A 23,179-nucleotide genomic window follows, 5' to 3' on the forward strand; every position below is an offset into this window, starting at 1 on the left:
TATTTACCCAGGTCTTCCCGTATAAACCTGTATTTACCCAGGTCTTCCCGTATAAACCAGTATTTACCCAGGTCTTCCCGTACTGGTTTAGCTAGGTTGTCTGGGGCACTATGGTGGTCTCGCTGACGAAGGCCCTGACCGACCCAGCCATCCTCCAGCACTTGAAAGTCGACCCCGGCAGCTTCAGGTAGGCTTCTTGATCAAGCAGACTGTTGCTGCTTGTAGCTTCAAGTCAGGTGCAGGTACGACACATCGACTGATATGTATGGGTGTTCTAAGACAATGTATATGCTTTTGATATTGGTAATGGCTCAAAAAGGCCACCACTTACCGGCTATTCATGCCCGTGCCACCTTTTGGGTGGCTTAATCTTCATCAATCATCAATCAATCAATGTATATACACATTTTTATCATCTGGTAGTTCAATTGATGTATCTATGAGGATAAAATGGAAACTATGAGCATGAAATTAGATCACCTATGCACGTAGTTAATAAGTCAATATTGACTTTACGAATTTGCGAGAACGGGTTGGAAATTAGGTACTTTGTGGTTTTACTTTTGAGTAGGGCATAGGTTGGACAATTTTTTAATTCATCAGGGAGTTCTGAAGACTGGGTCCTTTTATTGTGCATGAAGTGTTTGCACAGTTTTAGCCTGACTCTGGGGGGATATCAAAGGTATATTTATTTCTAGTGTGGTGTTCATGGGTCTTCATGGTGTTCATTACATCTATCAAGGAAAAGTTCCAGATCAAGATTAGCATTTAGGGAGGTTTTGCACGTGAAAATGTGTGGAGTGAGAGTATGTTTAGCATGTTAATGGACTTAAACAGAGGGGCTGTGTGTTGTCTGATGACAGTTTGTTATAGCTGAGTTCTGCTGAGTGGTGATAGGCTTGAGGTAGTTTGCAGTGGTTGAACCCCATGCACAGATACCGTATGTAAGATAGGGATAGATTAGCGCGTAGTATAGTGCAAGGAGAGCAGAGTGGGGAACACAATATCTGATTTTAGAAAGTATACCAACCATTTTGGAGACTTTCTTAGTAATGTATTGTATGTGGGTGCTGAAGTTGAGTCTCTTGTCTAAGTATAGACCAAGGAACTTCCCATCATTTTTATTTCTGATTTTAACCAATGGTTAACCTTTACTGAGTTAACTTACTTAATTCTCCTGATAGACTTCAGGCGCCGTGTACCTAACCTCGTGTAGGCTTCATGATTGTGGGGATTTTTTTTTTTGCAGGGATATTCCTGCGCGGGCCCTAAGCCTCTGGCTGGCCCACTGGGCGGGCCCTAAGCCTCTGCCTGGCCCACTAAGTGTTGCTTGTTTCTGTTTTACTTGGGCGGAGTATGAGTATTTATGACTCGTATGGTCGCTTCAGTAAGATTTTGCCATATGTGTTTAACAACTTCTGCTCTGTTGAATCTAAGTTGAAATCTTAATGGGTTTGTAACTGTGCACTGTGTTAGATAATGTTCCAGTGGTCTGTTGTGGCTGTAACTGTGCACTGTGTTAGATAATGTTACAGTGGTCTGTCGGGCATTTCTCCACAGTGTTGACATTTCCTCTCATCTTCCGGAACCTGTAAGCCTATTTCCGATGCACATGGGTATCCAAGCCTGATGCGATGTAAGTGTACTTCTGTTGCTCTACTGCTCCCTTTCATCAAACTAAGTGGTTCGTAGTTGGTTGAATTCTTGTACCAACCCGCAGATCCTGATGTTGCAACTGCTGTGTTGTGATCACTGTACATCTTTTGCATTGCTCTGTTTCTAATTACTTTCTTAATCTGTGATAGACTCTGTAGTATGTAAATGTCTACATTTCTTCTCTTAGTTGCAAGTTTTGCAGCTTCGTCTGCAATGTCATTTCCTACTATTCCCACATGACTTGGCACCCAGTTGATAAGTAAGTGTGGGGATTAGCATACAGGAGTTCATGCTGTTTAGCAAGTATTGAACTTGGGGGCTATTTTGTTGACAGAGGTAACTTTTATCATTTTTATAAATTTTGCAAGTATTTACCTACTTAAAATTTTCTTAGATTAAGGACCTGCCCGAAACGCTGCGCGTACTAGTGGCTTTACAAGATTGTAATTACTATGCTATGTATCCTCACAATCCCAATGTACCTTCTTGTATATAAATAAATAAATAAATAAATAGGTCAATGTTGAAGTCGCTTCCTAGGTTGATGTGATTTTTGTTGAGTTTGTTGTTTATAATTAGGTTCCTTATATTATCAGAAAATGTAGTTGTATTAGTAGTGGCAAGTCTATAAATAGCTCCAGTAGTTATCTTTGTACTCACTGAATTTGTGCGCCCCTTGAGGGACTTGAAGTAGAGCGGGGGTAGAAATAGCCTAAGCTACTCTATCCCTTTGAGATGTATTTATTGCTTATCTCAATAAACATACTTGAACTTGAATCCAGTAGTTATTGACTATTTAAGGGATTTGACCGAGAATTGAACAAAGGTATATTCACAGCAGTCGTCTCTGTTGCTATTAACACGTGTGGAAGTGAAGATATCTTGATAATATATATACTACCTACGTGTTTTGTCAGGCCTGCAGCTGTGAATGGCTTTATATCCGGCTAAATTGTATAATTGGGTATGGTCTTTACATAGCCATGTTTCTGTTAAAATAATAAAAGGTGGTATAGAGCCTAGTGCTTCAAGTAGCGTATTGATGCCATCAAAATGTTTACCAAGTGGTTGATTACTGACAAGTTAGTGTTATTTTGGAGTTGTTTATGCCAGGTTTGCTGTGTAGTAACTGCAGGAGTGGTGATCAATGTGCTGGTTATTGTAGATATGTGATAGCAAAATTAATTAATTCAGGGTTAATGGTAGTTTGCATAGAGTAAGAATGAAGGAGACTTTAAGAATACAAGAATATAACAATTCTTGCATATATCTAAAAAAAAAAGATATTCTATTATAATATTTGGGAGGTGTGTGACAATACATTACAATTAAAATAAAAATTCAAATTAAAAACTGAAAATGAAATACAAAAAAGGAAGCATATATGATTAGTAATAAACTTAGCAAAATTAACAAAAATTAAACAATAATAAAATAATAGAAATAATTTCAGTAGAATTTCCGGCTCGACTGCCAGGGAGAGTAGAGTTGTTAATGTAACATTTACACATCAATAGTTACTTTTATTATGCACCCCATACCCATCTTGTGGGCATTAGTTGAAAGGGTTACAGAGGCACATAATGGGCTCAGGGACTGAACCCCACGACAATAATGACACCAAATATGTATATTAGATTTACAGATGGCGTGAGGCTAGTGGTGGCGGCGGAGGAATGGGCACCCCACCTCACTATATATCATGGCCCCCATGGACCCCTAATGAAGGAGGGTCCCCAGGACGGCCTTCACATGGAGGGCCCCCACGACGCCCTTCACATGGAGGGCCCCCAGAACGCCCTTCACATGGAGGGCCCCCAGGACGCCCTTCAGATGGGGGGCCCCATGGCCAGTCTTCTGGAAATCCTCGCCCACTCCATCAACTTCACGTGAGAAATGTGTCATTACACATCATAAAAGTAACTATTTATGACCTTAGTATGGCTATTTGCCTTTAATATTCATCAAAAAGCTTTAAATCTGCGTACCTGACTAATGACTCGCCAAGAGTGCTCAAGGTAGTTTGCTCTCCTGACCACCTGTCAACACCTGACAGCTTAAGAACACCCCAATAAGGGCAGGGAATTAAGCCAAATGACCTTAATATGCTCGTTACAGACCTGACAGTTCTCTATAACTCACTCTCAGACCACCAAGCCTAACATGTCACTAATGACAAACGTAGCTGCTATACATAACTGCTATATACATATACATTCCACGCCGTATTATACATATAACTCAGAAACTGTCACATGATACAATGTGTAATTCACACCTGACACCTTAATAATTGACCAATAATTTTAAAATATTCATGATACATAATCCGTTATAATTTAGGTGCCGTAGTGTCTATGACAATGATACTTATATTTTTACTTTTGACAGCTTTATTGATTAAGAACATAAGAACATAAGAACAAAGGTAACTGCAGAAGGCCTATTGGCCCATACGAGGCAGCTCCTATTCTATAACCACCCAATCCCACTCATATACTTGTCCAACCCGTGCTTGAAACAATCGAGGGACCCCACCTCCACAATGTTACGCGGCAATTGGTTCCACAAATCAACAACCCTGTTACTGAACCAGTATTTACCCAAGTCTTTCCTAAATCTAAACTTATCCAATTTATATCCATTGTTTCGTGTTCTGTCCTGTGTTGATACTTTTAATACCCTATTAATATCCCCCCGGTTATGTCCATTCATCCACTTGTAAACCTCTATCATGTCACCCCTAACTCTTCGCCTTTCCAGTGAATGCAACTTAAGCTTTGTTAATCTTTCTTCATATGAAAGATTTCTAATTTGGGGAATTAACTTAGTCATCCTACGCTGGACACGTTCAAGTGAATTTATATCCATTCTATAATATGGCGACCAAAACTGAACTGCATAATCTAAATGGGGCCTAACTAGAGCAAGATATAGCTTGAGAACCACACCAGGTGTCTTGTTACTAACGCTGCGATTAATAAATCCAAGTGTCCGATTTGCCTTATTACGAACATTTATGCATTGATCCTTTTGTTTTAAATTCTTACTAATCATAACTCCCAGATCCCTTTCGCAATCCGACTTCGCAATCACAACACCATCTAGCTCGTATCTTGTAACTCTATCATCATTACCTAACCTCAGAACTTTACATTTATCAGCATTAAACTGCATCTGCCAATCCTTTGACCATTTCAAAACCCTATCTAGATCAACTTGAAGTGATAGTGAGTCCTCCTCCGAATTAATTTCCCTACCGATTTTCGTATCATCGGCAAATTTGCAAATGTTGCTACTCAAACCTGAATCTAAATCATTTATATATATTATAAACAACAGAGGTCCCAGGACAGAGCCCTGAGGCACTCCACTTACAACATTTTCCCATTCTGACTTGATTCCATTTATACTAACTCTCTGTTTCCTTTGGTATAGCCATGCCCTAATCCAGCTTAATATAGCACCCCCAATACCATGAGACTCTATTTTTTTAATCAGTCTTTCATGTGGCACTGTATCAAAAGCTTTGCTAAAGTCAAGGTATACAACATCGCAATCCTTACCACTATCAACTGCCTCAACAATGCTAGAATAAAAAGATAACAAATTTGTTAAACATGAACGGCCATTTATAAAACCATGTTGCGACTCAATTATTAATTTATGTTTTTCAAGATGAAGACGAATTTTATTTGCTATTATAGATTCGAGTAACTTTCCCACAATAGACGTTAGGCTAATTGGTCGATAGTTAGACGTAATTAAGTTAATTAATTAAGATAGTTAGACGTAATTAATTATTAAGTAACTGAGGAATCTGAAACGCAATTAGACAATGTCTGGCAGCTGCTATTGGTCCATAGGACGCAGCTCCTATTGGTCCCCCATACGAGGCAGCTCCTATTGGTCCATACGAGGCAGCTCCTATTGGTCCCCCTACGAGGCAGCTGCTATTGGTCCATACGAGGCAGCTCCTATTGGTCCCCTACGAGGCAGCTCCTATTGGTCCCCCATACGAGGCAGCTCCTATTGGTCCATACGAGGCAGCTCCTATTGGTCCCCCATACGAGGCAGCTCCTATTGGTCCATACGAGGCAGCTCCTATTGGTCCCCCATACGAGACAGCTCCTATTGGTCCCCCTACGAGGCAGCTCCTATTGGTCCCCCATACGAGGCAGCTCCTATTGGTTCACACGAGTCAGCGCCTATTGGCCGATAGGATGGGTATGGGGTGCATAATAAAAGAACTAAAGCCCCCAAAACAACAACATGGAGGTCTAAAGACTGAGTTTCAAAGCAACATTCACAACGTGAGTGGGTGTAAGAAGTAAATGCACTAACGATGCACTTATTAATATGATTAACTTGCTACATGCAGCTCTTGAAAAAATGAGTTCCCTGTTGGGTTATTTGTGGACCTGCGTAAGGCTTTTGACACTGTCAACCATCAAAACCTTCTTCTTAAATTACATCATTATGGAGTCAGAGGACACTCCCTGCAATACCTTCAGTCTTACCTTACTGACAGGCTCCAGTATGTTTCTGTGAATAATTCCATATCTCCTACACAACCCATAAACATTTGTGTTCCTCAAGGCAGCATACTTGGCCCTCTCCTCTTTCTCATCTACATTAATGACCTTCCACATGCCTCCCAACACCTCAAACCAATTCTATTTGCTGACGACACAACCTTCATTTACTCCAGTCCTGACCCCCTTGCTCTAAATGTCACAGTGAATACTGAACTAAATAAAGTTCATCTTTGGCTAACTGCCAACAAACTCACCCTTAACATTGACAAAACTTTCTGTATTTTGTTTGGCAATAAATTCTCAAATCAAATAAATCTCAGAATAAATAATACCCAAATTTGTAACAAATTAGATGGCAAATTCCTTGGCGTTCTCATTGACCAGAAGCTGAATTTCCAGGGACACATTCTAAATATATAAAAAAAAAGTTTCAAAAACTGTTGTCATTCTTTCTAAGATCAGATATTATGTACCTCGCCCTGCCCTGGTGACGCTCTATTACTCTCTCATCTATCCTTATCTCAACTATGGTATTTGTGCTTGGGGTTCTACTACCCAAAATCACTTACGTCCTCTAATTACTCAACACAAAGCTGCTATTAGGACAATATCCAACTCTGGCCCCAGACATCACTCGGTACCCTTACTCAAATCTCTGAATATGTTAGATATTAAGTCACTGTTCATCCTCTCTTGTGTACTCTATATATTTAAAACTCTGAACTGTAATGCCAATCCTGACCTTAAAAGTTTCCTAGAAGGTTGTAACAGAACCCATGAGCACCACACCAGAAACAAATACCTATTTGATATTCCAAGAGTGCGACTTAATCAAACTAGAAATGCTCTACAAATCAAGGGACCCAGAAAGTGGAATGACCTTCCCAACCATGTTAAAGACTGTACCTCTCTTAACCAGTTTAAGTTAAAAACTAAACACTACCTAATTAACTCCCTGTAACCCACCTCACCCCTAATGTCAACCAATGTCTTGGTATTTTAAACAATGCTGTCTGTTGACCAAATTATATATTGGGTATTTTTCTGCCATGTTCCCCCCTTTTTTTTATTTTAGATTTTCTCAACACAATTTATACTTTAATCTCAATTAGTATTAAGTTTTAGTCTTAGTGTTTTTCCTGCCCGAAACGCTTAGCGTAATAGCGGCTTTAGGCATTGTATGTACTAACTCTATAAATCTATCAATGTTTCTATCTCACCTTGTATGTATGTACTTTACCTGAATAAACATTTGCAGGTGATGAGTCACAATAACGTGGCTGAAGTATGTTGACCAGACCACACACGAAGGTTAAGGGACGACCACGTTTCGGTCCGTCCTGGACCATTCTCAAGTCGATTGTGAGAATGGTCCAGGACGGACCGAAACGTCGTCGTCCCTTCACCTTCTAGTGTGTGGTCTGGTCTGAATAAACATTTGAGTTGAAGTGACGTTCTTCAGGTACTCCGTGAGTCGTCCAGCGGACGGGTCGTGGGGACTGCTACACGACAACGGCTCCTGGTCTGGCATGGTCGGGATGGTCGCCAGGAAGGTCGGTTAATTGATTGATAAAGATTAAGCCACCCAAAAGGTGGCACGGGCATGAATAGCCCGTAAGTGGTGGCCCTTTTGAGCCATTACCAGTATCAATAGACGATACTGGAGATCTGTGGAGGTGCGACTGCACCCTGCGTGACGGGAGATGTCTCCCGTGGGGAAAGGTCGGTGCTCCGGCCAGATTCACGAAGCAGTTACGCAAGTACTTACGAACGTGTACATCTTTCCTCAATCTTTGACGGCTTTGGTTACATTAAACAATTTACAAGCATGAAACCTTGCCAGTCAACTGTTGTTATTGTTATAAACAGCCTCCTGGTGCTTCGGAGCTCATTAATTGTTTAAAAATTGTAAACAAAACCTCCAAAGATTGAAAAAAGATGTATTGGGGCCAGATTCTCGAAAGCACTTACGAACCTGTCCATCTTTTCTCAATGTTTGGCGGCTTTGTTTACAATTATTAAACAGTTAATGAGCTCCGAAGCACCAGGAGGCTGTTTATAACAATAACAACAGTTGATTGGCAAGTTTTCATGCTTATATACTGTTTAATGTAACCAAAGCCGTCACAGATTGAGGAAAGATGTACACGTTCGTAAGTGCTTTCGTGAATCTGGCCCCAGGTTCGTACGTGCTGGCATAATTGCTTCGTGAATCTGGCCCCCGGTCTCTCCATTACATAGTGATAACCAGAGCGACGGTCTTGCGTCATGCAGGACGGTGTTCAATCCCCGATCATCCATGATTGGTTGGGCACCATTCCTTTCCCCTCGTCCTATCCCAAATCCTTATCCTAATCCCCATCCCAGGATAATCCCCTGTTGAGGAGGGGATAATGATCGCCTCCTCCACGGACACAAGCTTAGACGATTGATTGATAAAGATTAAGCCACCCAAGAGGTGGCACGGGCATGAATAACCCGTGATGAGGAAGAGACTGACCTGTGGGGGCTTATACCTTGAGGGCGGCCACTACATGTTACCTACACACCGATTGATTGATTGATGGAGATTAAGCCACCCAAAAGGTGGCACGGGCATGAATAGCCCGTAAGTGGTGGCCCTTTTGAGCCATTACCAGTATCAAGAGCTGATACTGGAGATCTGTGGAGGTGCGACTGCACCCTGCGTGACGGGAGATGTCTCCCGAGCTTAGAGTCAGCTTGTGGGCAGACATGTAGTGTGCTCCACAGACCACTTCCAACCCCCATCATGGTTGGCAGCTTATAGTACCTCGGCACTAAGCTGTTTAAGAACTTCCAAGCTTTACTAGGTCATTCACGATGCAGTAATACTAAGCTTGGGTCCGGGAACATCCTAAGTCCTCAACTGTTTAGTAAATACAGATTAAGCTGCACGAAATACTTTATGAACAGTGGGCAAGTAACCCGTCCGTCACCGCTCCTGTGCCAGGTAAGTCCACTACGGGCTCACCATAGCCCGTGCTACTTGCCCCGCTCCTGTACCAGGTAAGTCCACTACGGGCTCACTATAGCCCGTGCTACTTGCCCCGCTCCTGTGCCAGGTAAGTCCACTACGGGCTCACCATAGCCCGTGCTACTTGCCCCACCCCTGTACCAGGTAAGTCCACTACGGGCTCACTATAGCCCGTGCTACTTGCCCCGCTCCTGTGCCAGGTAAGTCCACTACGGGCTCACTATAGCCCGTGCTACTTGCCCCGCTCCTGTGCCAGGTAAGTCCACTACGGGCTCACCATAGCCCGTGCTACTTGCCCCGCTCCTGTGCCAGGTAAGTCCACTACGGGCTCACCATAGCCCGTGCTACTTGCCCCGCTCCTGTGCCAGGTAAGTCCACTACGGGCTCACTTTAGCCCGTGCTACTTGCCCCGCTCCTGTACCAGGTAAGTCCACTACGGGCTCACTATAGCCCGTGCTACTTGCCCCGCTCCTGTGCCAGGTAAGTCCACTACGGGCTCACTATAGCCCGTGCTACTTGCCCTGCTCCTGTGCCAGGTAAGTCCACTACGGGCTCACCATAGCCCGTGCTACTTGCCCCGCTCCTGTGCCAGGTAAGTCCACTACGGGCTCACTATAGCCCGTGCTACTTGCCCCGCTCCTGTACCAGGTAAGTCCACTACGGGCTCACTATAGCCCGTGCTACTTGCCCCGCTTCTGTGCCAGGTAAGTCCACTACGGGCTCACTATAGCCCGTGCTACTTGTAACTTGATTCGAGTAGCTGAATCTATAACAACATCAACCCGTCCTAGTAGAACGTATCATTTTGACGTATAGTCTACCTAAAGCCCAAAACTGTCGTACTAGAAAATGGAAGTGGCTGGCAAAATTAACATATTGTCATGCGCCTGACAGCTGGGGTGGACAGCGCTTCGGAGTCGTAGTCCTGAGGTTCCGGGTTCGATCCCCGGTGGAGGCGGAAACAAATGGGCAAAATGTTTGTTTCACCCTGATGCCCACTGTTACCAAGCAGTCAATAGGTACCTGGGAGTTAGACAGCTGTCACGGGCTGCTTCCTTGGGGTGGAGGCCTGGTCGAGGACTGGGCCGCGGGGACACTAAAGCCCAGAAATCATCTCAAGATAACCTCCCATTTTCTGTTTTGAGTCATCTGGTAGGTTAGGATAAGGGCATTTTAGTAGGACAGTTTCTTGACGTTGGGGCACCTTAGGAGGACGGGCTGGTTCATAATACATGGACCCCGCACGACTCCAGAGGAACCTCCTATTTATAGCCATCTACACTTATCTATATCTATCTCTGTTCAAGGTTGGAGACCAGACGCTTGTGGATAGCTTCACACAATTTTTACCAGTAATTGCTGAAGGGTATGTGCTCAACATGGGCAGGTCTCAACACAACCCATTGATGTACTTTCATATATTTCCGAGCTCCTTTATCAGAAACAGTTGGGCATGTTACCTCTCTCCTAGTGACCCTGCGTTGAATCCTGGGAAGGGGTAGCAGTCGTCGTGAACACAAGCCTATATATATATATATATATATACACAGGGCCCCTGTCCCCAACAAAATGCATTAAGCTATTAAATATATGACGGCGCCTCTTATAGGTATCTCGTCTGGTCTTGGCTTCAGGAGGCAGATATGGCTCTGGGACCGTTCGCCATGACAGCGGCGCGGGCGGCCGACACGGACTTTTGCCTGCCTTTCTTCACCGACTTCTCCAGGATGCTGGCTGCTGGAGGGCGCCCCGAGGTCGACCCTTGGGGCTTCCTCCTGCCGCTGGCGCCGCAGGTCTGGGCAGCCACACTAGCAGCGCTGGTGCTGGTCGTCCTGGCTGTGATCATCTTGTCTAACATCGCTGCTAGGACACCAGGATTGGCGGCACACATCTGCTTCACATACTACAGCGTGCTATTGCAGCAAGGTACGGCCGGCGATGAGCCACAATAACGTGGCTGAAGTATGTTGACCAGACCACACACTAGAAGGTGAAGAGACGACCACGTTTCGGTCCGTCCTGGACCATTCTCAAGTCGATGACTTCCCAAGTCTTCAAGTCTTCTCAACTTGAAGGAAATGTAGATGTTTATCTCTCAGAATGTTTGGTAATATGTTTATTGTTTGTGATGTGTGTATATGTATGTATTAACACGATGTACTGAATGGGGTGAGAATAGTTTGAGCTACCTCATCCCTTTGTGTGTATTTTACCTCAATAAACTTATTTCAATTTCTCAACTTGAGAATGGTCCAGGACGGACCGAAACGTCGTCGTCCCTTCACCTTCTAGTGTGTGGTCTGGTCAACAAGGTACAACCCCCTGCAACACCATCAAAATCCATCCCTTTCTTTCAGAACCAAAACCTAATTTACAACTCTTGGGGTCCGCCAGCTGGCGTGTCGACCAGAAGAACGTGGGAGAGGCTGGCGGCCGGCGGGTGGATAGTAGCGGCACTAATACTATCCTGGAGCTTCTGTACCAACCTCACCTCTATCCTGGCCGTCCGGTACATCCCCCAACCCTTCCAGACCTTCCTTGACCTCATCCGTGACCATCACGCTGCCATCGTCATAGAGAGGGGCACCGCTGAAAACCAATTTCTCATGGTAATGTCCTACTTGTTTCTTGTTTACCTAATTGTTAATGATTAAATAGCTGGCCCGAAGTTGTACAGGGTTGTTGGTCAGCATTTATGACTCGTACATTTAAGGCAGAACTTATAGTTATGATGGTTCTGTATATATGGGCGTGTCTCAAGTACCGGGAAGGTTCTCCAGTACCGGGAAGGTTCTCCAGTACCGGGAAGGTTCTCCAGTACCGGGAAGGTGCTCAAGTACCGGGAAGGTGCTCAAGTACCGGGAAGGTTCTCCAGTACCGGGAAGGTTCTCCAGTACCGGGAAGGTGCTCCAGTACCGGGAAGGTTCTCATGGTACCGGGAAGGTTCTCCAGTACCGGGAAGGTTCTCATGGTACCGGGAAGGTTCTCATGGTACCGGGAAGGTTCTCATGGTACCGGGAAGGTTCTCATGGTACCGAGAAGGTTCTCATGGTACCGGGAAGGTTCTCAAGTACCGGGAAGGTTCTCATGGTACCGGGAAGGTGCTCCAGTACCGGGAAGGTTCTCATGGTACCGGGAAGGTGCTCCAGTACCGGGAAGGTTCCCATGGTACCGGGAAGGTTCTCATGGTACCGGGAAGGTGCTCCAGTACCGGGAAGGTTCTCATGGTACCGGGAAGGTGCTCCAGTACCGGGAAGGTTCTCCAGTACCGGGAAGGTGCTCCAGTACCGGGAAGGTTCTCATGGTACCGGGAAGGTGCTCCAGTACCTGGAAGGTTCTCAAGTACCGGGAAGGTGCTCAAGTACCGGGAAGGTGCTCAAGTACCGGGAAGGTTCTCCAGTACCGGGAAGGTGCTCCAGTACCGGGAAGGTTCTCCAGTACCGGGAAGGTTCTCCAGTACCGGGAAGGTGCTCCAGTACCGGGAAGGTTCTCATGGTACCGGGAAGGTTCTCCAGTACCGGGAAGGTTCTCATGGTACCGGGAAGGTTCTCCAGTACCGGGAAGGTTCTCATGGTACCGGGAAGGTTCTCATGGTACCGGGAAGGTTCTCAAGTACCGGGAAGGTTCTCATGGTACCGAGAAGGTTCTCATGGTACCAGGAAGGTTCTCAAGTACCAGGAAGGTTCTCATGGTACCGGGAAGGTGCTCCAGTACCGGGAAGGTTCTCATGGTACCGGGAAGGTGCTCCAGTACCGGGAAGGTTCTCATGGTACCGGGAAGGTGCTCCAGTACCGGGAAGGTTCTCCAGTACCGGGAAGGTGCTCCAGTACCGGGAAGGTGCTCCAGTACCGGGAAGGTGCTCCAGTACCGGGAAGGTGCTCCAGTACCTGGAAGGTTCTCAAGTACCGGGAAGGTTCTCATGGTACCGGGAAGGTGCTCCAGTACCGGGAAGGTTCTCATGGTACCGGGAAGGTGCTCCAGTACCGGGAAGGTTCTCATGGTACCGGGAAGGTTCTCATGGTACCGGGAAGGTTCTCATGGTACCGGGAAGGTTCTCAAGTACCAGGAAGGTTCTCATGGTACCGGGAAAGTTCTCATGGTACCGGGAAGGTTCTCATGGTACTGGGAAGGTTCTCAAGTACCGGGAAGGTTCTCATGGTACCGGGAAGGTGCTCCAGTACCTGGAAGGTGCTCCAGTACCGGGAAGGTTCTCATGGTACCGGGAAGGTTCTCCAGTACCTGGAAGGTTCTCAAGTACCGGGAAGGTTCTCATGGTACCGGGAAGGTGCTCCAGTACCGGGAAGGTGCTCCAGTACCGGGAAGGTTCTCAAGGTACCGGGAAGGTTCTCAAGGTACCGGGAAGGTTCTCATGGTACCGGGAAGGTTCTCCAGTACCGGGAAGGTTCTCATGGTACCGGGAAGGTTCTCATGGTACCGGGAAGGTGCTCCAGTACCGGGAAGGTTCTCATGGTACCGGGAAGGTTCTCATGGTACTGGGAAGGTTCTCATGGTACTGGGAAGGTTCTCAAGTACCGGGAAGGTTCTCATGGTACCGGGAAGGTGCTCCAGTACCTGGAAGGTTCTCAAGTACCGGGAAGGTTCTCATGGTACCGGGAAGGTTCTCAAGTACCGGGAAAGTTCTCATGGTACCGGGAAGGTGCTCCAGTACCTGGAAGGTTCTCAAGTACCGGGAAGGTTCTCATGGTACCGGGAAGGTTCTCAAGTACCGGGAAGGTTCTCATGGTACCGGGAAGGTTCTCATGGTACCGGGAAGGTGCTCCAGTACCGGGAAGGTTCTCATGGTACCGGGAAGGTGCTCCAGTACCGGGAAGGTTCCCATGGTACCGGGAAGGTTCTCATGGTACCGGGAAGGTGCTCCAGTACCGGGAAGGTTCTCATGGTACCGGGAAGGTGCTCCAGTACCGGGAAGGTTCTCCAGTACCGGGAAGGTGCTCCAGTACCGGGAAGGTTCTCATGGTACCGGGAAGGTGCTCCAGTACCTGGAAGGTTCTCAAGTACCGGGAAGGTGCTCAAGTACCGGGAAGGTGCTCAAGTACCGGGAAGGTTCTCCAGTACCGGGAAGGTGCTCCAGTACCGGGAAGGTTCTCCAGTACCGGGAAGGTTCTCCAGTACCGGGAAGGTGCTCCAGTACCGGGAAGGTTCTCATGGTACCGGGAAGGTTCTCCAGTACCGGGAAGGTTCTCATGGTACCGGGAAGGTTCTCCAGTACCGGGAAGGTTCTCATGGTACCGGGAAGGTTCTCATGGTACCGGGAAGGTTCTCAAGTACCGGGAAGGTTCTCATGGTACCGAGAAGGTTCTCATGGTACCAGGAAGGTTCTCAAGTACCAGGAAGGTTCTCATGGTACCGGGAAGGTGCTCCAGTACCGGGAAGGTTCTCATGGTACCGGGAAGGTGCTCCAGTACCGGGAAGGTTCTCATGGTACCGGGAAGGTGCTCCAGTACCGGGAAGGTTCTCCAGTACCGGGAAGGTGCTCCAGTACCGGGAAGGTGCTCCAGTACCGGGAAGGTGCTCCAGTACCTGGAAGGTTCTCAAGTACCGGGAAGGTTCTCATGGTACCGGGAAGGTGCTCCAGTACCGGGAAGGTTCTCATGGTACCGGGAAGGTGCTCCAGTACCGGGAAGGTTCTCATGGTACCGGGAAGGTTCTCATGGTACCGGGAAGGTTCTCATGGTACCGGGAAGGTTCTCAAGTACCAGGAAGGTTCTCATGGTACCGGGAAAGTTCTCATGGTACCGGGAAGGTTCTCATGGTACTGGGAAGGTTCTCAAGTACCGGGAAGGTTCTCATGGTACCGGGAAGGTGCTCCAGTACCTGGAAGGTGCTCCAGTACCGGGAAGGTTCTCATGGTACCGGGAAGGTTCTCCAGTACCTGGAAGGTTCTCAAGTACCGGGAAGGTTCTCATGGTACCGGGAAGGTGCTCCAGTACCGGGAAGGTGCTCCAGTACCGGGAAGGTTCTCAAGGTACCGGGAAGGTTCTCAAGGTACCGGGAAGGTTCTCATGGTACCGGGAAGGTTCTCCAGTACCGGGAAGGTTCTCATGGTACCGGGAAGGTTCTCATGGTACCGGGAAGGTGCTCCAGTACCGGGAAGGTTCTCATGGTACCGGGAAGGTTCTCATGGTACTGGGAAGGTTCTCATGGTACTGGGAAGGTTCTCAAGTACCGGGAAGGTTCTCATGGTACCGGGAAGGTGCTCCAGTACCTGGAAGGTTCTCAAGTACCGGGAAGGTTCTCATGGTACCGGGAAGGTTCTCAAGTACCGGGAAAGTTCTCATGGTACCGGGAAGGTGCTCCAGTACCTGGAAGGTTCTCAAGTACCGGGAAGGTTCTCATGGTACCGGGAAGGTTCTCAAGTACCGGGAAGGTTCTCATGGTACCGGGAAGGTTCTCATGGTACCGGGAAGGTGCTCCAGTACCGGGAAGGTTCTCATGGTACCGGGAAGGTGCTCCAGTACCGGGAAGGTTCCCATGGTACCGGGAAGGTTCTCATGGTACCGGGAAGGTGCTCCAGTACCGGGAAGGTTCTCATGGTACCGGGAAGGTGCTCCAGTACCGGGAAGGTTCTCCAGTACCGGGAAGGTGCTCCAGTACCGGGAAGGTTCTCATGGTACCGGGAAGGTGCTCCAGTACCGGGAAGGTGCTCCAGTACCTGGAAGGTTCTCAAGTACCGGGAAGGTGCTCAAGTACCGGGAAGGTGCTCAAGTACCGGGAAGGTTCTCCAGTACCGGGAAGGTGCTCCAGTACCGGGAAGGTTCTCCAGTACCGGGAAGGTGCTCCAGTACCGGGAAGGTTCTCATGGTACCGGGAAGGTTCTCCAGTACCGGGAAGGTTCTCATGGTACCGGGAAGGTTCTCATGGTACCGGGAAGGTTCTCATGGTACCGGGAAGGTTCTCAAGTACCGGGAAGGTTCTCATGGTACCGAGAAGGTTCTCATGGTACCAGGAAGGTTCTCAAGTACCAGGAAGGTTCTCATGGTACCGGGAAGGTGCTCCAGTACCGGGAAGGTTCTCATGGTACCGGGAAGGTGCTCCAGTACCGGGAAGGTTCTCATGGTACCGGGAAGGTGCTCCAGTACCGGGAAGGTTCTCCAGTACCGGGAAGGTGCTCCAGTACCGGGAAGGTGCTCCAGTACCGGGAAGGTTCTCAAGTACCGGGAAGGTTCTCATGGTACCGGGAAGGTGCTCCAGTACCGGGAAGGTTCTCATGGTACCGGGAAGGTGCTCCAGTACCGGGAAGGTTCTCATGGTACCGGGAAGGTTCTCATGGTACCGGGAAGGTTCTCAAGTACCAGGAAGGTTCTCATGGTACCGGGAAGGTTCTCATGGTACCGGGAAGGTTCTCATGGTACTGGGAAGGTTCTCAAGTACCGGGAAGGTTCTCATGGTACCGGGAAGGTGCTCCAGTACCGGGAAGGTGCTCCAGTACCTGGAAGGTGCTCCAGTACCGGGAAGGTTCTCATGGTACCGGGAAGGTTCTCCAGTACCTGGAAGGTTCTCAAGTACCGGGAAGGTTCTCATGGTACCGGGAAGGTGCTCCAGTACCGGGAAGGTGCTCCAGTACCGGGAAGGTTCTCAAGGTACCGGGAAGGTTCTCAAGGTACCGGGAAGGTTCTCATGGTACCGGGAAGGTTCTCCAGTACCGGGAAGGTTCTCATGGTACCGGGAAGGTTCTCATGGTACCGGGAAGGTGCTCCAGTACCGGGAAGGTTCTCATGGTACCGGGAAGGTTCTCATGGTACTGGGAAGGTTCTCATGGTACTGGGAAGGTTCTCAAGTACCGGGAAGGTTCTCATGGTACCGGGAAGGTGCTCCAGTACCTGGAAGGTTCTCAAGTACCGGGAAGGTTCTCATGGTACCGGGAAGGTTCTCAAGTACCGGGAAAGTTCTCATGGTACCGGGAAGGTGCTCCAGTACCTGGAAGGTTCTCAAGTACCGGGAAGGTTCTCATGGTACCGGGAAGGTTCTCAAGTACCGGGAAGGTTCTCATGGTACCGGGAAGGTTCTCATGGTACCGGGAAGGTGCTCCAGTACCGGGAAGGTTCTCCAGTACCGGGAAGGTTCTCCAGTACCGGGAAGGTTCTCCAGTACCGGGAAGGTTCTCCAGTACCGGGAAGGTTCTCCAGTACCGGGAAGGTTCTCCAGTACCGGGAAGGTTCACCTGGACAGTATAGGTCTCGAACCATGGACCACACATGAGACACCACAGCACTTAACTATTATTATTTATACTCTTGCTACTTCCTAATCCCACCAAGCAGTTCCTCGTGAAAGTCTACCATCAGAATAATAATTATACACACAAATTAAAATCCACCTGAGCCGTGATGAGGATTCGAACCTATGCGCTTGGTATAGACGCAGCCACTAGACATAATGCGCCCAGGGCGTGCGTCTGGGAATACCCAGCGCATAAGTTCGAATCCTCATTACGGCTCCGATGGATTTTATCGGTAGTTGTTGGTTTCGGCAGAGTGCGACCTCAGGCACGCTGTATGACCTGGCGAGGCTGGCCCTCGAGGGCCGACTGAAGTATTACCAGTCCGAGGACCTGGCCTCCGTCCTTCATGGTATGACTGAAGGGCAACACAACGTCCTACTGATAGAGGACCTTAGTGCTCAGCTCTCCATGGCTGACCACTTCTCTCGTACAGGTAATTCCCGGAATTTAAATCTAATTTTAAAGTCAAAATAGAGCAAGAGTAGTGTAAAATGGGACAAATCGGTCCCGACTACGAGAGACGGTTATTGTCTCCCTTTCAACTACTTATGTACCTATTAAACCCACACTGAGTATGTATTGATTATTTAAAAAACAAACAAAAATGCAGAATAGATATACAGTAGAAATAAAGTAGAGATTGAAAGTAAAATTTCTAAAAATTTATGAGCCTTTATATATGAATAACGAACTCCAGTCATCACATCCAACACTGGGTGTCCCTACACAAGGTGTAACTATGCCACATGGGGTGTCCCTACACAAGGTGTAACTATGCCACACTGGGTGTCCCTACACAAGGTGTAACTATGCCACACGGGGTGTCCCTACACAAGGTGTAACTATGCCACACGGGGTGTCCCTACACAGGTCGCTGCGACTTCTACAGATCACGAGAGAAGATCCTTGGCTTCATGTACAGTGTAATACTGCAGAAGAACAGCCCGCTTGTCCCAGCATTCAACGCCAGGTAAGCCTACCCCCACTCCACCAGCAAGATCACACAATTTCTACATAGCTATGCATGCTTTAGTGCCTTGTATGCATGTCAATGCAATAACTTTGTGCTACAGTCTTGAAAGACATCAATTACTCACACACACACGCAAATCACAATAGCGTGATACATGAAATGAACAAATACACAAGAGCCGTGAGGAGGGTTCGAACCTTCGTCCGAGACAATCCTTGTGGATTTGTTCATGGAAGACATCCTTCATTCACTCTGTAAATAAAATGAAGGATGTCGTGTTCATAGCAAATGGCACCACCTATGTGTTATAAACGAGGGGAGGAAGGGGAGGGGAGGATCTTTGACAAGCCACCGGCTTCCTGTCCTCGTCGAGGCCACTAGTGTTAGTGGCCCTCGGGTAAATTCTGGTAAATGTGTGCGTTTCATGCACCAACTGGAGGTGGTGCAGGGCGCTGATAGAGTGCCTGTATAATTATTAAAGTCACCAGGGCTTCTTAACTTTCTGATGTGTGATTTGGTCATCAAATTCAGGTCAATTTGTTACCTTGTACTTAAGCTTGTTAGTTAGTACTTAACTGAGTTTACCCGAGAGCCAACTTGTAAGTACAAGATCACGAAGGCATTGACGATCTTCAGTGATGAAGATCAATGATGCCTTATTTAATATTTTATATTATATTATATATATATATATATATATATATATATATATATATATATATATATATATATATATATATATATATATATATATATATATATATAAATAAAATACAAGAAGGTACATTGGGTTTGTGAGGATACATAGCACGATGATTACAATCTTGTAAAGTCACTAGTATGCGCAGCGTTTCGGGCAGGTCCTTAATCTAACAGATAATAATAAGTAGGTAAATTCTAGCAAAATTTATAAAATGATAACAGATACATTGCAAGAAAAAAATGAGATGAGAGAGATTAGTAGGTATATTAAAGCACATCGTTAGCTCTGGTTGATTACATTGACAGCTTGATTGGTAATTTAACGAAGATAATAGGCACAATACAGCATATTGATAGCACACATAAGACAGCAATGATCACAATGGTAAAGTTGTTTGGATTAGGTACATAAAGATTGGGGGATTGGGGTAAGATACAAAGCAATTTTAAAGCACAGAGTAGGAAACTATGAAGATGAAATTAGGTACAGGTACTTTTTGTTTTTGAATAAAACAAAAGTTGGACAGCTTTTCAATTCATTAGGGAGCGAGTTCCATAGACTAGATCTCTCTATTTGCATAGTGTTTTTACACAGATTAAGTTTGATTCTGTGGATATCAAAGAGATATTTATGTCGGGTGTGTTGATAATGGGTTCTATTACATCTGTCCAAGAAGAGTTTCAGAGCATGGTTTGCACTTAAGAAAAGGGTTTTGTTAATGTAATTGACAAGAGAATGTGTGGAGTGAATATATGTTTAGAATGTTTAGGGATTTAAACAGGGGGGCTGAATGTTGTCTGAAAGCAGAGTTGGTTATTGTCCTGATTAGCAAATTTTTGCTGGGTGATGATGGACTTGAGGTAGTTTGCAGTGGTTGAACCCCATACACAGATACCATAAGCAAGAGAGGGATAGATTAGTGCATAGTATAGTGATAGGCGAGCAGAGTTAGGTACATAATATCTGATCTTAGTGAGTATACCAACTGTTTTAGAGACTTTCTTTAGATGTGTTGTATGTGGGTGCTGAAGTTGAGTCTCTTGTCTAAGTATATGCCAAGGAACTTTCCATCATTTTTATTGCTGATGTTAACATTGTCTATCTGAAGCTGAATTGCATTTGTTTATTTGCTTCCGAATAAGATGTAGCAGGTCTTTTCTATGTTTAGTGTGAGTTTGTTGGTTGACATCCACAAGTGGAATTTTTTTTTTAATTCATTGTTTACAACATTATTTAATATGAATGGGTTGGGGTCTGAATAGATAAGGGTAGTATCATCAGCAAACAATATAGGTTTACGCATATTACAGACATTAGGCAGATCATTGATTTATATAAGAAATAGGAGAGGTCCTAGGATGCTGCCCTGTGAATGTAGGGCAGCATCTTGGGTAGAGGCTCCTAAGGGGGTCTAGTCATTGGCATCATTCATTTAATCCAGTGATGAGATTTTTTTTTTATCTTCATAAGACCTACTATATTTTATTTGGTAGTAAATCATAAAATCGGATTCAACTTCAGATAGACAATGTTAACATTGTCGAAAGCAAAAGGAAAGCCTTGATACCTGGTTGATGGGGTTCTGGGAGGTCTTCTACTGCCCAAGCCCGGCCCGAGGCCAGGCTTGACTTGTGAGAGTTTGGTCCACCAGGCTGTTGCTTGGAGCGGCCCGCAGGCCCACATATACCTGGTTGATGGGGTTCTGGGAGTTGTTCTACTGCCCAAGCCCGGCCCGAGGCCAGGCTTGACTTGTGAGAGTTTGGTCCACCAGGCTGTTGCTTGGAGCGGCCCGCAGGCCCACATACCCACCACAGCCCAGTTGGTCCGGCACTCCTTGGAGGAAACTATCTAGTTTCCTCTTGGAAAGCAAAAGGAAAGCCTTGCTTTTGAGCATGTCATGAAGTGGTCCAGGGTGCTAGCTTGGCTGTACCAAGTGAGCGTTGATCCTACTGATTTTCTCAAAGCTTCATGTTAATGTGATATCAATGTGCATTAGGTTTTTTATTATAATTATTACAAACACAGGATCCAGACAAGTGTATAGTTTCACTGTGATGGTGATAAACACACAATTGTCAGGTTGTGAGCCAATCATAATAAACCTAATTACATTATTACTATTAATAACAAATGGATCATTCTAAATCTAATGTTATTTTGACCGTAAGTAATAACTTATTTTCTTCAGGCTGCAGCACATTGTAGAAGCAGGCCTGTACGCCCACTGGATTAATGCCGCCACACCCAACTCCACCCACTGCCTCCTCCCGCCCTCCAAGGTCACCCTCAAGCTTCCACTATCTCTCCAAAACCTTTGGGTGATCAAACTCTTGACATTTAGTAGACATGCTTAAACCAAATATATATTACAGTAGTAGAGCCCCCACTGGGAAATACCAGTTCACTCTCCTGATAAAAATATTATATTCATCTAGTTTATCTATATAAAAGAAAAAACTTCTCTCTTTTCAAGGTTGGTGGTCAGACTTTTGAGAGAGAAAGAGAGCGAGAGAGCAAAAGTGAGAAAGAGAACGAGAGAGAGAACGAGAGAGAGAGCGAGAGCGAGAACGAGAGAGAGAACGAGAGAGAGAGAGAACGAGAGCGTGAGAGAGAGAACAAGAGCGAGAGAGAGAGAGAACAAGAGCGAGAGAGAGAGAACAAGAGCGAGAGAGAGAGAGAGAGAGAGAGCGAGAGAGATGAGAGCAAGAGAGACAACGAGAGCGAGAGAGAGAGAACGAGAGCGAGAGAGAGAGAGAGAACGAGAGCGAGAGAGAGAGAGAACAAGAGCGAGAGAGAGAACAAGAGCGAGAGAGAGAGAGAGAGAGGGGGGGGGGGAGAGCAAGAGGGAGAGCAAGAGAGAGCAAGAGAGAGGGCAAGAGAGAGCGAGAGAGAGCGAGAGAGAAAGTGAGATAGAGCAGGCGAGAGAGAGAGCAGGCGAGAGCGAGAGAGAGAGAGCAGGCGAGAGCGAGAGAGAGAGAGCAGGCGAGAGCGAGAGAGAGAACAGGAGAGAGCGAGAGAAAGTGAGCCAGAGAGAGAGAGGTAAATCCTTGCCTCCACTCCTAGCATTGAAAAGGAAAATCCTTGAAAAGACAGAGGCCAATGTCCGGCAGACCAGCAAGCTCCTCTAATTATAGTGTTCTCCCTTGTACAGTATAGGTCTTTTTCTTTTGTTAACTTACTAGAGCCTGAGATCTTCACAGCTACATTTTGTTATCAAATGCTTTTACAATTTGATCACAAATTCTAAAAATATTACTGCTTTTATAAAAATTGCAAAGCCATACAGCATGACCCTTTGTACACTTTGGATTCATGTTTAATGTTTGCGCTATGGTAAAAACGAACACATCAAAGCAGAAACGACATACAGTATAGAACAGTCAAATAACACTATTGAGAGAGAAAGCAATGTAAAAGATTTAGGAGTAATCATGTCAGTAGACCTTACCTTTAAAGAACAATACAAAGTAGCCGTCACAACTGCAAGAAAAATGAGAGGTTGGATAACAAGAACCTTTCACACTAGAGATGTAATACCAATGATGATACTTTTAAGACACTAGTGCTCTGTAGGGTGGAATATTGTTGCACACTTTTTTCTACCTCAGACGTGGCCACACATTTACAATGCTAAGCAGCATATATACATTTTCTTCTGTCCTCCATGGACAGGGTTAAGGATCTGTTAAAACATATAAGTTAGTGATTTATTGAGCAATCAACCACAGAGGGTGATTGTAGTGCTTTTATAATGCTAATCTAACCTACAAACATAAATACATCAATTAACAGCCCCATTTATGGGCAGAGAAATTGCTGACCTGGAGAACAAAGATCCTTTACCGCTAGAATCCACTCAATAAAACATCTAAATTATTGGGACCGACTAAATATTTTACATCTGTATTCTCTTGAGCGCAGGCGGGAGAGATACATAATAATCTACACGTGGAAAATATTAGAGGGGCTGGTCCCAAACCTGCACACAGAAATAACACCACATGAGACCAAGAGACATGGCAGGATGTGCAGAATACCCCCGTTGAAGAGCAGAGGTGCAACAGGTACTCTG

The 23,179-nt window shown here is 46.1% G+C and overlaps 1 protein-coding gene across 1 annotated transcript in view; it reads left to right on the plus strand.

The window, feature by feature from the left end:
- The window catches only part of LOC123770627 (glutamate receptor U1), a 24,681-nt gene continuing 1,502 nt past the window's right edge, over positions 1-23,179 (plus strand). The window contains exons 1-8 of the mRNA XM_069301875.1: positions 1-187; positions 3,294-3,545; positions 7,657-7,747; positions 10,824-11,115; positions 11,584-11,798; positions 17,684-17,864; positions 18,302-18,401; positions 21,296-21,425. Coding sequence (XP_069157976.1) covers positions 111-187; positions 3,294-3,545; positions 7,657-7,747; positions 10,824-11,115; positions 11,584-11,798; positions 17,684-17,864; positions 18,302-18,401; positions 21,296-21,425 — 1,338 coding nt within the window. The 5' untranslated portion in view covers positions 1-110. The remainder of the gene's footprint in view (positions 188-3,293; positions 3,546-7,656; positions 7,748-10,823; positions 11,116-11,583; positions 11,799-17,683; positions 17,865-18,301; positions 18,402-21,295; positions 21,426-23,179) is intronic.

Source organism: Procambarus clarkii, chromosome 46 (assembly GCF_040958095.1).
Source record: "Procambarus clarkii isolate CNS0578487 chromosome 46, FALCON_Pclarkii_2.0, whole genome shotgun sequence".
In the NCBI taxonomy this organism is placed as follows: Eukaryota; Metazoa; Arthropoda; class Malacostraca; order Decapoda; family Cambaridae; genus Procambarus; species Procambarus clarkii.